Raw genomic sequence first — 16,040 nt, forward strand, 5'->3', positions numbered from 1 at the left:
AAACTCATGATTTTTAGTATTTATCACATAAAACTTAACCAGTATGCTGAATTAGATTTAATAAATGATGAGGATAATAATGATACCATCTAAATATTTTTCAATTTAGTAATGCTTTCACAAACATCTTATTTACCTATTACTTGTATAGAACAGTTGACATAAAGGACTTGAAACTCTAATAACAAAAGACGCTCAAAGGTAATCCTGACTTCTATATTTACTTTATATTGGCTAGAGGAGACTGACTAACACTCAAAGGTGAAAAAAGTCCCTGCGTTTACGTATCACGCCAAAGTATGTAGGTGGTCATTTCTGTGTTTTGCCACTTTCTAAATTAAAGTCATCAAATTTCAAACCTGGACTTTACTGGAAAAACTGTCTAATAACAATGAGTTTTCATGGTTCCTGGGATGAAGACTCTTGGTTTATCTTTGAGTAAGAGGGAAAAAACATTGGCAAGCCAGAAAAACTTAATTCAATTCCCCTCATTCAAGAAAAGATAAGCTGCAAAATTAACATACACACCCACGCACACATAAAGACACACACACTTTCCACAGCATATCTTTAAGCTAGCAGAGAGCTACTTGTACTACAGTGAATGTACATCCAGCCTCATCAGATACAAACTCTCATTCAGAACAAAAATGGAGAGCGGTTTCAAATCAGGAAGGAAATAAAATTTCTGGCTACAATTCTGGTACTACATACTTCGATATTTAAGGGGCAAATCTTAGTAGACTTACTTAAAGAATTCTAAACAAATGCTTAAATTAATCTTGTCACTTAAAATTTAATAAATACAATCTTATAAGGTCAGAACAAAGCATGGGAAAGAAAAAGGCAATTCTACAATACATTTACTTTTGATTCAGACCTTTCAGAAAAAAAAAGCAATAATGTAGAATAAGAAAGTATTTAGCATTTAATTCTAAAACATACATTAAAAATTTAATGATAGAATTTTATAAAACACTGTAGATAAGGTTAGACATGGAAAGATCGTATTTTGATTTTCAACTTTCTCAATTATAGTAAGGAAAGTTGTAGACCCACTTATTCTTCTTTTCAAGAAGCAATAATTCACTTTTAGGAATGTATTTGGCCCCGTCTTTGCTGTTTTGAGCCATGTTTCTAATTATTCTTAAGTCATTTTATGAATGGGAGCAATGATTAGGCAGATAAAAGGATAATGGACTAGTATATAATACTTGGGTTCAAGTCCTAGTTCTGTTAATTAGCAGTATGACTTTCAGCAGGTCTGAGCTTTAGTTTCTTCATCTGAAAAATGGAGAAAATGTCTCATGCTCCAATCTACCTCAGAGCAGCGTGGTCATGTGTTCCAAAATTCGATGGCACTTAAAAAAAAAAAAACTGTAACACACCATACAAATTCAGTTAAAAGGGAATATACATACAACTTTGGCAAAAGCCAAATCAAACAGGGAGCAAACCCACAGACTACCATTTCACCCATATCAATACTCCAACCACTGGAACTTTCAGCACAAACCTCACTGCTTTTTGGAATTATCTGGTAGATGCAGTCTTTCAGGTAAAATGGAGCTTATATGGCAGATCTTTTTAGCCAACATTTAATATGGTACACTGCACCTAGAAGCAGTTAATTTAGCATATAAAAAAGGGACAGTAAAACACCACACTGACACATTTAAGTAAATGAGCCTTTTCTTTGTATTAGCTAAAGTTGGTATGTAGTCTTCAGGGGTAACTGGGAGTAAACTGCAGTAACATTATAGCAAAGACTTCCTAGCTGAAGCAAATAAAAGTATTTCTGCTATACGGTGAGTTTATGATTCAAACTAGTATATTATTACAACCTTGATGAAATCAGCAATGTGACCTGTCTTATGCAGAACATTCTACTTACAACTTGATCAGGAGATTATCTTGTATCAAGAGAGAATTAGAACAAAGGAAAAAGCTGTTGAAACAGAGCTGTTTGATTTGAGTGGCTCCAGTTATGTTTATCATAATGAAGGGTAATAAAGAATAAAAAGGGCTGAGTTAATGACAAAGGCCATCATTCTTAAGCAAAAAGCTAGATGTAATCAAAGGCAGGATTTGCTCAGCGATATTTTTAAACTTTATATATTTGTAGGTCTACAAAAACAAATTTATTACTGAAATTCCCTCAGGAAATTGGTATTTCAAGTTTGACATTCTAGCACCAACCCTTTTCCAACCAAAATGATTATTTTTATCACACTATTTTTCAAAGTGCAAGGTTTCTTAGGAATGCCAATACACATTAAAGCAAAACTGTCATAGTATAACAATCTCAAAAGGAAAATATTTTTTAAGACATAGTACCTAGACAGGAATAAAGACACAGACCTACTAGAGAATGGACTTGAGAATATGGGAAGCGGGAAGGGTAAGCTGTGACAAAGCGAGAGAGAGGCATGGACATATATACACTACCAAATGTAAGGTAGATAGCTAGTGGGAAGCAGCCGCATAGCACAGGGAGATCAGCTGGGTGCTTTGTGACTGCCTGGAGGGGTGGGATAGGGAGGGTGGGAGGGAGGGAGCAGGAGGGAAGAGATATGGGAACATATGTATATGTATAACTGATTCACTTTGTTATAAAGCAGAAACTAACACACCATTGTAAAGCAATTATACTCCAATAAAGATGTAAAAAAAAAAAAAAAGAAAGAAAAAATAAAGACATAGTACCTAGAATAAAAGATAACCAAATCAATGTACACTTGTGTACTTTGAGTACTTTCTCCCCAGATACATTCCACTTTGGGCATTTTTCCAAAATACAGTATAAACAAATATGGGGAGATTTTCTTCTACTTTTTACAATAAAGTATGGAAGTACTTTAAAAAAAAAAAAAAGGAAGAGCTACAGTCATGATTTTGCAACTCCTTTCAATGAGAAAAATCTTCAGAAAGTATATTTAGACTGTGTGTACACGTACCTCTGCCATATACTTCAATTCCTGAATGAAAAACTCCAATTCCGATGGATGAGGTGTATTCATTCATCCAATACTGAAGAAAAAAAAAAGATTCAGAATATTTGTTCATTTATAATTCAAATCCATGTTATAGGAGGCTACTACTTTCCAAATCTTTTACTGAATATTTAGGCCTTTCTAATCCCATTTCTTGGTATTTTCCTTACAGGTCTGAAACTCCCATGATAATGATGCATTCAGTCCTAACTCTGTGCCTTTGCTTATGCCACATCCCATATGGAATTCAAATGAATGTCTCAGTTTGTGTATAAGCACCTTATCTAAGGCTTAGCACATAAGCCCTAAAATCTAAACCTGGTTAGGTTGGGGAAAAAAGTGATATAAAAGCTCTCCTGTTAGTGACTTTTTAAAGAATCACATATAATATCTGTGTTCATACCTATTTTTCTTCTATCTTAAGTGTTCCCTTTCATTCTCTGGTATGCTCCCTGAAGACAGGGATATTTTATTCTTTTTCAAAAGCATTTGGCATATATGTCCTGATTCAGCTCAAAGTTTGATAATGATAATATTAGGAATAAATAATATGAGGCACAAAGATTAGAAAAATCTTCTTACTGTTGGCATGAAGAAAAACTTCCCAGAAAAGGCAATATCTGAACTGAGTTTTTAGGAACAAATGAGATTTCCTCACACAGAAAATATGGAGGGTAAAGTGAGGTTGCTGGGGGGAGGTGGTGGGGAATGAGAAGAAATGCCAGGTAGACAGAAGTGGATGTACACAAGTAATGTGATGTGAAATTCTGTGAGATGACTGTGAAAGGGGTTAGTGTGGAGGGGAGAGGGTTACACCTAGAAGGTAAAGGAGTTAACGCTAAACAAACACTTAGATAACACTTAACAGTGTTACAAACCTATTTGATTTCTCCCAGGTTAGAGGGTAGATGATTTGATTTTAATTTTTCTAGGTTTATTCAAGTCTTAACCTTGGCTTCAGACCCCCAGCCAGTTTCTCCCAGACCTGGGAAAATGCACATTCTCATACACTGCTGGAGGAAGCATAAATGATACGGGAGACTTTTCCCCCTAAAAATGTTACTGGAAGAAAAATTAAACAATAATAAACAAGAAACATTTAAAAAAGAACAAGGGACTGTCTCATCTAGATATCAAAATAATCATTAAAACAGTATGGTACTGGGCTTCCCTGGTGGTGCAGTGGTTGAGAGTCCGCCTGCCGATGCAGGGGACACGGGTTCGTGCCCCGGTCTGGGAGGATCCCACATGCCGCGGAGCGGCTGGGCCCGTGAGCCATGGCCCCTGAGCCTGCGCATCTGGAGCCTGTGCTCCGCAACGGGAGAGGCCACAACAGTGAGGCCCGTGTACCGCAAAAAAACCAAAAAAACCAAAAAGAAACCAGTATGGTACTGTTGCAGGAACATCCTTGTATACATAAGAATCTGGTATATGAAAAAGGTAGTATTTAAAATTAATGATAAAGAATAAGTTATTATAAATGTGTTGATAAAACTGACTGCATAAAAATACATTTCACACACCTAAAACTTTCAGTGTTTCTAAAAATAATCATATAGAAGAAAATAAAATAGATTTTAAAAAATCTTAAAATGAACTTATCTACAAAACAGAAACAGACTCACAGACTTAGGAGAATGAACTATGGTTCCCAGGGGGGAAGGACAGACTGGGAGTTTGGGATTGACATGTACACACTGCTGTATTTAAAAGAGATAACCAACAAGGACCTACTGTATAGCACAGGGAACTCTGCTCAGTATTCTGTAATAAGTTTTAAAAATAAAGAAAAAAAAAATCTTAGATGGGAAAAGCCAACGTAAATAAAGCCAAACCTAGTATAGAGGAAAACAACAGATATTTAACATAAACATTTACAACTTTTTATTGTGTAAAACTACACAAACAAGAACAAAAGATAAACAATACACAGGGAGAAAAAAGTTGTTAACACTAAGATTAGTATGAGAATACAAATTTTCCTCTCTATCTCATCCTATTTGATTCTTGATTTTGGACAGTCTGAATTTAGATGGCAAATTAGGAAGGTGAGTGACACCTTTTTATCTGAATCAATTTGATTTTGGATGGAGAGTAGCGAGGGTACATACAGTAAGGGATTTCTCAAAACATTTATCCAAATCTATTTAATTCCAGATCTACTTAATTTGGGCAGCAAAACTTCAGACAGCAAAGGATACTATATACAAAAACTCCACTAAAAAAAATAACTCCCACAGACAAAAGTGAGCAATCATAGAAGAAATCAGTGGCTAACAAACATGGACTAGTAAACAGATCTCCCTAGTAACAGAAAAATGCTAATTAAAACAATAAGTTACCATTCATTTTTTCTGGCCGCTCCGCTTGCAGGATCTTAGTTCCCTGACCAGGGATTGAACCCAGGCCCTAGGCAGTGAGAGTGTGGAGTCTTAACCACTGGACCACCAGGGAATTCCCTACTGTTTTTTTTTTTTTATTCATTGCATTGGCAAATATACAAAATATTGCTAATACTCAGTGTTGGTAAGGATGTCAGGAAGATATTGCAGAAATGTGAATCAATGACAATTAATTAACCATTCCACCTCCTGGAATCTAGCCTACAGAAATGGTTGAACATAGGCAGAGACATGTTCCAGGGTATTAACTGCAGTTGTCTATAGCACTGAAAAACTGGAAACGATCTAAATATCGATAGGAAAATGGCTACATAAATGATGGTAAATCTGTATTATAAACTATCATACAGCTACTGAAATAAATGAGTTAACTCAATACATAAGGGCATAAAAAGATATCTAAGACACATAAAGTAAAAACACCACATCATAATACATCATCTGTAGCAAGATCACATTTTTGTAAGTTAAATAAATTGGCCCTGAGTGTATGTTTACATGCTAAATATGGAAAAATAAAACCACCACCAATTACAACAAAAGAAAGTTGGAAGCATTACAGATCAAACTGTTAACAGTTTGGGGGAGGGGAGTAGATATAGCTCAGGGGTGGGAATACAGGTGTGTAAAGGAATACTTTCACTTTTAACTCCATACATTTCAGGACTGTTTTTCTGAATTTTATGAATTATGTGTATTACCAACTTTTATAATTAGAAAAATGTTAAAGTAAAATACTATATTCTCTTAGCTTAACAGGCTTCAATTTATTTGAACATTTATACTATCTTAAAAGAATAGGCTGCATATATATAAAACACAAGCAGCAACATTATCTGTATTAGCAAAATACTGGTAACAACTTAAATGTGTACATATAAGGTACTGGTTGAATAAACTATGATAAACAATATTTGGAATATTACAAAGCCATAAAAAGAAGGGGGATACTCTTGAGAAACTGATAGGGAGTAATTTCTAGGATATGTTAGGTGAACAAAAGGAAAAGAAAAATGGAGACATGGCAAAATGATACAGAGGCTGGTTTGATGGTACTTTCATTGGTCAACTTTGGGAAAATCTGAATATCAAAAAGAATAATGACAATAATGGACTATAGCATAGTGAATAACAAATAATGAGTCCACAGTAATACCAATAAAAAACACGAAAACCCAAACAAACAAAACAGAATAGAAAAACAAAAAGTGAAAGGAGAGAAAGCTCTTTTTACAGAGGGAAGTCACCTAATAAATATGAAGTAAAGGCAGAATTAAATAATTTTGCACCTCCAGCTGATGCAGGCAAGGATCATGGATGCTAAAACCATTAGGAGAAGGTTGTTGGAGGACAATGTTCCCACAGTCTTAAAGTATCAACCCCACATTTTCCTAAATTATAAGGAGAAAAGATACCTTAGCAATGGAAAATTATGGTGAGTATCATCTTATCCAAGTGATTAAACTGAGTGTCATCAACAGTTGGACAAACTGATGTTATGTGCCTCCTGATGTGATGAAATAGAAAGCATTTCCTTTGTTAGTTTTCTTGTCAAATATATTAAACAGAATATAATCACAAGGAAAAATCAGACAGGTCTGGACTGTGGGACATTCTATAAGAAAAGCAGCCTGGTCTTTTAAAAAATAAAGACATTAAAGTCAAAAGAAGGGCGGCTATTCTTTAAGGAAGATTAAAAAGACATGATAACTATCAATATATACAACGAAGGAGCCCTGATTGGATCCTAGATTTAAAAAAGAACAAAAAGCCAAAGACATTATTGGGATAATTGGGGAAATATTAATATGGATTGTTCATTAGATAAATTATTGTATCAACTGAAAACTTCTTGGGTTTGGTAAATAGTACTGTGGTTAAATAGACAGTGTCTTCTTAGGAAATACATGTTGAAGTATTTAGAAATGAAATGTTATAATGGTTGTGACATTTTCTGTGTGCGTGTGTGTAGAAGAGGGTAAAAGAAAATAAATATGGTTAAAAAATTGGTGAATCTAGGTGAAGAGTATATAAAACGTACTCTTCTTTCACTTTTTTTTTGAAGATTTAAACATTTTCAAAATAAAAAGTTGGGGGAACCAAAGAGAACAATCTACTCCTTGTCTCCTTCTGACAGAAAAGATGCCTTTCCAAGTTTCCTGCTATCCTCCTCCTTTCTCCCCTGCCTTTTACAGAAAGAGAGTAGAAAATATCACAAGCTGATATACTAGTCTGCTAAAAATTCTGCTAGTCTTTTTTAAAAAACTGAGTTATAATTAACATAGAATGTTATATTAGCTTCAGGTATACAACACAGTGATTCGATATTTTTATGTTATGAAATGGTCACCACAATAAGACCAGCTACCATCCATCACCATACCAAGTCATTACAATATTATTGATTATATTCCCTATGTGGACATCACAACCCCATGACTTCATTATTTTATGGCTGGAAGTCTGTATCTCTTAATCCCCCTTCACCTATTTCATCTATCTTCCCACCCCACCCTCCTATGGCAACTACTATCTATGAGTTTTTGTTCTGTCTTGTTTGTTCATTTGTTTTTTTTTTTTTTCAGATTCTACATATAAGTGAAATCATATGGAATTTGTTTTTTTTTGTTTTGTTTTGTTTTTTTGCGGTACGCGGGCCTCTCACTGTTGTGGCCTCTCCCGTTGCGGAGCACAGGCTCCAGATGCGCAGGCTCAGGGGCCATGGCTCACGGGCCCAGCTGCTCCGCGGCATGTGGGATCTTCCCAGACCGGGGCATGAACCTGTGTCCCCTGCATCGGCAGGTGGACTCCCAACCACTGCGCCACCAGGGAAACCCTGGAATTTGTTTTTCTCTGACTTATTTCACTTAGCATAATACCCTCCAGAACTATTTACGTTGCTGCAAACTGCAAGATTTCATTCTTTTTTTAATGGCTGAATAATATTCCAATGTGTGTGTGTGTGTACACACACACACACACACACACACACACATACATACACACCACATCTTCTTTATCCATTGATGGACATTTAGGTTGCTTCTATATCTTGGCTACTGCAGTCAGTGGTTTCCTTGGCAGCCAACTTCTAGGACTTAAATTGTCTCTTCCAATTGAGAAATCTCATTGCTTATACTGTTTACAACCAATAATTTGATCTACTAACTGATTTCCTTAACAATGACACCATCAGGCTTTTGTTCTGGATGCAGACAGCTCCTACTTAAAGTTACCTGTTCTCTTTTTACAGTGTGAGCGCTTCTCTTTCAAAATACAGAATATTTTAAAAAAGAGACAGATACAAAATTGTTGTCTGCAATAATCAAAAGGTTTTAAACTCTTAGTAAATCGAACATTTATTTCCATTTAATGTATAGTATCACTTAATTTTAACAATTTATCTTTTGTTGACCAGTAAACAGCCTTCTGAAAGTGCTTTTATAATAAATTTCCATAATGGGATCTAAATGTTTTATTAAGAGAAAGTCTTTCATTGATTAAAAAAAAATCTGCACACTTATTTTTAGCCAAAGAGTTAAGAAAGGGTTAGGATGGGAATGTACTTGTCAGAGTGGGGATCCTGGACTCAGAAATCTTTTATTCTCTGCTGTTTCACAATTGAAAATAATCTCTTCCATGTTAGAACTTCTGTATGTTGCGTGTGTGTGTGTGTGTGTGTGTGTTTGTGTATACATATATACATACTGTAGTCTGAAATTTCCCTGCATTTAAGACTTTACATTCTACATATAAAAGGTTATGTTTTGACACATTTCATAAACTGGAAAATCTATAAAATGAGAGAAACTTAAATATGAGAGAGAAATGTACCATCTAAAAATCTGGTCAGTCCTTTGGAGTTTACTATAATGAGATCTGACCTATATAAGGTTTCTAAAGAATTGCTGAGACACTGCAATGAAAAATGAATACCTGACAGGCTTTGCAAGTGGTAATGTTACCTCTACTCTCAGATGGAAAGTTGGACAATCAGGTAAAGTGTTTCTGCTCAAGGTTTAGGCAGCTGGCAAGTTGCTAGGAAAAGGATTTCTTAACCCAGAGATATTCCTTTGAACAGTATTAAAAAGCAGAAGTTAGCCGCTCTTAACATTATTTGTTTCCTAAAGGCTCTGTCTCAATATTCTGTGCCAGGCAGGAATTAACGCTGATGTTGCTTATTCACTGTTAGCAATAACAATGAGGGACTCAACAGTTCTCTGCTTTTCATGTTCTTTGTAACTTCTATCCTTAGAAAGGGCCCCAAATGTTAAGAGTTAATTTATTTTCTAGATTAAAGCAACTATTTACTAGTTAGAAATCTATTACTAGATATCGCTACTGACCTTACAGAAACAAAATGATTACAAAGAATACTATAAGCAACTGTATACTAACAGATTAGATAACTGAGATGAAATGGATAAATTCCTGGAAAGACACAAAGTACCAAAACTGAATCAAGAAGAGAGAGAAAATCTGAATAGATCTATAATGAATGGGAATGAAAAAAAAAGAGAATGAATTAGTAATTTTAAAACTACCTTCAAAGAAAAGCCTACAACCAGATGATTTTGGTGAATTCTACCAAATATTTAAACAAGAATACTAATTCTTCATAAACTGCTCAAAAGAAGAAAAGAGGACTCTTCCCAAATCATTCTATGAGGCCAGCATTAATTTGACACCAAAACCAGACAAAGACATCATAAGGAAACTACAGATTAATCTCGTATGAATACCGACTCAAAAATCCTCAACAAAATACAAGCAAATTGAATTCAGCAACATATAAAAAGGATCATACACCACGACCAAGTGGTATTTATTCTAGGAATGCAGAACGGATTTAACATCCCCCAAAATCTATTAATGTAATATACCATAGCACTAGAGTAAAGGACAAAATCCACAAAATACAACTCTTTTCATGATCAAAACACTCAACATACTAGGAATATAAGGAAACTTCCCCAACTTGATAAAGGGCATCTATGAAAAACTCACAGCCCACATCATACTTAATGGTGAAAGACTTAATGCTTTCCCTTTAAGATTAGGAACAAAACAAGTATATCTGCTCTTGCCACTTCCATGAAACACTGTACTGGAGATTCTAGGCAAGTTAAATAGAGAAGAAAAATAAATAAAAGACATTCAGATTGGAGAAGAAGTAAAATTATCTCTATTTGCAAATGACATGATCTTGTATATAGGAAATCATAAGTAATCCACTAAAAAATACTAAAACCAATAATAATAAAAAAGTTCAGTAAGGTTGCTGGGTACAAGATTAATATACAAACACCAACTGTAATCCTATATACTAGCAGTAAACAATACAAAAATGAAATTAGGAAAACAATTCCCCAGTTGCAGTAAAAAATATTTAGGGATAAATTTAACAAAGAGCTATGTAACTTTGTAAGTGAAAACCATAAACATTACCGAAAGAATTTAAAGACCTAAATAAATGGAAAGACATTCCATGCTCACAGATTAGAAGACTTAATATTGTTAGGATTGCGGTACTCTCTGAATTGACCTGATTCATTGCTATCCTTATCCAAATCCCAGCTGCCTTTTCTGCAGAAATTGACAAGCTAATGCTGGAAATTCAAGGGACCCATGATAGTCAAGACAATCTTGAAAAAGTTGGAAAGTTCCTGATTTCAAAACTTAGTACAGGGCTACAGTAATTAACACACTGTGTAACTGGCATAAAGACAGACATACAGACCAATGGAATAGAATTCAGTTCAGAAAGAAACCCTTATATTTATGGTCAACTGATTCTCAACAAGGGTACCAAGACAATTCAATGGGGGAAATAAATAGTATTTTCAAGAAATGGGACTGTGACAACCAGACATTCACATGCAAATAAATGAAGTGGGACTCCTACCTCACACCATATACAAAGATTAACTCAAAATGAATCAAAGACCTAAATGTAAAAGCTAAAACTATAAAACTCTTAGAAGATAACAAAAGTATATCTTCATGATCTTAAATTAGGCAATGGTCTCTTAGTTGTGACACCAAATATACAAGCAACAAAATAAAAAAATAAATTGGACTTCATAAAAATTAAAACCTTTCGTGATTCAAAAGACACCATAAGTAAAGTGAAAAAGCAACCCACAGACTGGGAGAAATCTGATAAGGGATGTATATCCGGAATATATAAAGAACTCTTAGAAATCAAGAACACCACAAATAACCCAATTAAAAAATGGGCAAAGGATCTAAATAGGTGTTTCTCTAAAGCAGACAGACAAAAAAAACTACCATTAGATGCATTTCACACCCACTGAGATGACTATATTCAAAAAGACAGATATAACAAGTGTTGACAAGGATGCAGAGGAACTGGAATCCTCATACACCGATGATGGGATTTTAAAATGGTACAGCAGTTTTGTTTATTTTATTTATTATTATTTTTAGTTAAAATTTTTTTAATTTTATATTGGAGTATAGTTGCTTAACAATATTGTGTTAGTTTCAAGTGTACAGCAAAGTGATTCAGTTATACATACACATGCATCTATTCTTTTTCAAATTCTTTTCCCATTTAGGTTATTACAGAATATTGAGCAGTGTTCCCTGTGCTACACAGTAGGTCCTTGTTGGTTATCTATTTTAAACACAACAGTGTGTACATGTCAATCCCAAACTCCCAATCTATCTTCTCTCCCCACCCTTCCCCCCTGGTAACCATAAGTTTGTTCTCTAAGTCTGTAAGTCTATTTTGTAAATAATTTCATTTGTATCATTTTTTTTAGATTCCATATAAGTTATATCATATGATATTTGTCTTTCTCTGTCTGACTTACTTCACTTAGTATGATAATCTCCAGGTCCACTGTGTTGCTGCAAATTTCATTCTTTTCAATGGCTAAGTAATATTCCACAGTATATATGTAAAATGGTACAGTAGTTTTGGAAAAATTTGGCAGTTTCTCAAAAAAATATTAAGCCTAAAGTTACTGTATGACCCACAATTTCACTCCTGGGTTTATACTCAAGAGAAATGAAAATATACAGTCATATGAAAACTTGTCATCTATGTTCACAGTAGTATTACTCACTATAGCCAAAAAGTGGAAACAACCCAAATGACCCTCAACTGATGAATGAATAAATACAGTGTGGTATATCTATAAAATGTAGTATTATTTCTCAACAAAAAGGAAAGAAGTACTGATGAATGCAGCAAATGAATGAACCTTGATAACATTATGCTAGGTGAATTAAGTCAATCACAAAAGACCACAGAGTGTATAATTCCATTTATATGAAATGCCTAGAATAGGTAAATTTACAGATAGAAAATAGATTAGTGGTTACTTATGACTGGGAGGTTTGCAGGGAAATGGGGAGTGACTGCCAATGGGTACAGGGTTTCTTTCTGGGGTGATGAAAAATGTCTAATATTGAATGCAATGATGGTTGTAAAACTCTGAATACACCAAAATCCACTGAATTATACACAATGGGTAAACTGTATGGTATGTGAACTATATCTCAATAAAACTGTTTAAAAAATGCTAGGAATAGAAGTAAAGGATCTACTAACTTGTACCAAATGGTAGAGGAGTATATACTTTCACAGTTGGCAAACCTAAACAAAAACTATTCTATAAATATCATGAATCCTCCAAGGACAAAATTTCCTGCAGATACTTATCCCCAATCAAAAACTTTGATTAGATTATTTCTCAAATTACAGACCGCATTCCTAATTCCAGATAGCTGCCTTCAAAAACATGCAGAAAACAGACTATAAACAAATAACATATCAAGAACAGAAAAAAAAAAAGGAATTCCCTGGCTTTCCAGTTGTTAGGACTCTGCGCTTTCACTGCCGAGGGCCTGGGTTCAATCACTGGTCAGGGAACTGAGATCCCGCAAGCCACGCAGTGAGACTGAAAAAAAAAAAAAAAAAACCCAGGAAAAAAATATCCTCTAAATATACATATTCTGGTCAACCACCGCTCATACATAAACAGCAGCACATTACTGAATAAATTTTATGAAGTAAATGTGATGTTTTTCTTTGGTGTGATTTTTTTTCTGAATGGACTCCAAAGAAAAGAGGGTAAACCTTCCACAGAGATGCTCTCTAAATGTTCTTGTTTCTGTTAGGGCTTCCTAGCTCTGTTATCAGAGAACACGCCTGGAAGGCTCACTCTTTAAAAACTGGGCAGGCTGCCTGTGGAAGACAGGTGTTTAATTCAAGGTCAGCAAGCCTTATCTAGTCCTTCTGCCTCAAAGTCCTGCCAAGGCTATGCAGACAATATGGATGATGCCTACTTTAAGTGGAGATTTAATGATATAACTGTAAACAAACAGAAAAAGTACAGCAGTCCCATGGCACCCGTGGGGGGTTGGTTCCAGAACCCCCCCCACCCCCGATTCTCAAGTCCCTTATTTGAAACAGTGTGCTACAGTCAGACCCCTGCATCTGCGGATAAGGAGCGCCGGCTGTGTATGAGGACTGAGTCTTTTACTGAATGATTTCAGTTGTGAAACTCTCCTACAATGATTTGCTGTTGGTAGTTATTCATGTAATTACTATCGTCTCATAGTTTAAGATGTTTGAAATTAATAGTAGTGTTTCTCAATGCTCCTTTAACTTGTTTTCCATCCTTTGTCATTACTTTAAAAAATTATTTACCACTGTCAAAACGTTTCACATGGCATCTCTGGAATAAAAATCTCCCTACAAAGCGCAAAAGAGCTTTTCAAACTTGCTATGTAGAAATTCATGCTTTTGTAGAACCATAAAACATTGATATTTTCTAACAGAAGATATAAATATGCATCATGAAATCACAGCCAAGAAAATGTATCCATGAAAAACAAACAACCCAAGCTGCTGAATTAGATATGACTGGATGTTAGCAAGATTTCTTTTAATTTTTGTTGGGTATGTCTTCATTGATTTTGTTGTCTAAATAGCAGCAGATGCCAAAAGTTTGAAATTCTATACTTGGGAAAAATGGATAATACAGGACAATTTTATTTAAAGGCTTAGCTTTTTATTTGAATTGGGAAAAGACCACTTTTATTGCTAGAGTTTGTCCAAGTCTAAGAATACAAGTATTCAGGAGACTAGTTGAACTATTGCTCTGAGACAACTGCAGAAGCTGGGATGAAGAGGTATATATAATGACACTGGAGCCCAGCCCTGCAGAGAAAGCTTACCACACAGGGCCATGCTGTGTGAGGCAGGAGTGAAATGGAACACTAGGGGCAGATCCACTAAAGGAAACTATATATTCAAGTTTACCCAATGCTGACAACTATACAATCCCTCAAGGATTATATGAAAAATCAGATGTTTTCATTTGAAAGTTTACAGTTTGATTCTTCCCAAACTTTTCCTAACATACCAAAGGAAAACAGTAAACCAGCCAGCTGCTACCACAAAAGAGTATCTCTCGAACCACGAAACAACAGCAGAGTTACCACAACATGTCCATGTCAACCACCTACTAAACCATTTGGTTAGCTTAATCTAAGGCTATCTTTCCCTTAGGATCAAACAGGAAAGCCCACAACGTTCTTGTGTTCCAGTCTGGATCACAAGAGTATTGCTTCTATTATCTTTGAATTTACTTCAGAGTTTATTGCTTGGATAGAAAAAGGTTGATCCAAGCATTACAATGAACAATGCTGAAGCATTTGAACTATAGTGGAAAGACACTGGGCTGAGTGTCAGGAGATGGGGGTTCTTTGCCTTGTTTTCTTCACAGATATTTGGTAACTTTAAAAAAGTTTTTTTAAATTTTATTTAAATTTTTTTAAATTTTATATTGGAGTATAGCTGATTAACAATGATGTGTTAGTTACAGGTGCACAGCAAAGTGATTCAGTTATACCCATACAAGTATCCATTCTTTTTCAAATTCTTTTCCCATTTAGGTTATAGAATATTGAGCTGAGTTCTCTGTGCTGTACAGCAGGTCCTTGTTGGTTATCTATTTTAAATATAGTAGTGTGTACATGTCAATCCCAAACTCCCAATCTATCCCCATCCCACACTGATATTTGATAACTTTTAAAGATACCCAATATGTCTCAAAAAGTGTTTGATTCCAATTCAGACCCTGGAGCCAGAACACCTTGGTTCAAATTCTGACTTCATTATTTACTAGTTGTGTGACCTGGGTAAAGATATTTATCCTCTCTGTCCTTATTTATAAAATGGAGATAATAAATAGTATCTCCCACAGAGGACTATTATGAGGATTAATAAATTAGTATGTATAAAGTACTTAGAACAGTGCTTGACCTACAGTAAACATTAAGCATTAGTAGTAGCAAACACATATATTGATAATATGATCCTTCCCTAATACTCTGTTCTACACATTGGTAAAGGGTCGTATGCATGTGTAAATAAGCAGATTGGTTCTGGCTATCTGTTAATTCTCAGAATTTTCAAGAATCTTTGGGAGTTGATGTCAAATTACCAAGAGCCGTGACTCACTAAGCTGAATAGCAAACAATGGCAAAGTTAATTTGACTCTAAGACTCCTATAAGCAATTATTTCTATTCTTGAAAAGTACAGATCTGAGTAAAAGGTCTCTGTAAATAAGGCAGTGGTTTTATAGGATTCTTCTATATTCATGA

At 34.9% G+C, this 16,040-nt stretch overlaps 1 protein-coding gene across 1 annotated transcript in view; it reads right to left on the minus strand.

The window, feature by feature from the left end:
• Positions 1 to 16,040, minus strand: part of DESI2 (desumoylating isopeptidase 2) — a gene marked incomplete at its 5' end in the record, with an annotated part of 38,617 nt that overhangs the window by 8,299 nt on the left and 14,278 nt on the right. The window contains one exon of the mRNA XM_079725569.1: positions 2,958 to 3,030. Within this exon, the coding sequence (XP_079581695.1) occupies positions 2,958 to 3,030 (73 nt within the window). The remainder of the gene's footprint in view (positions 1 to 2,957; positions 3,031 to 16,040) is intronic.

This window comes from Hyperoodon ampullatus (genome assembly GCF_949752795.1).
Source record: "Hyperoodon ampullatus genome assembly, chromosome: 2".
NCBI lineage: Eukaryota > Metazoa > Chordata > Mammalia > Artiodactyla > Ziphiidae > Hyperoodon > Hyperoodon ampullatus.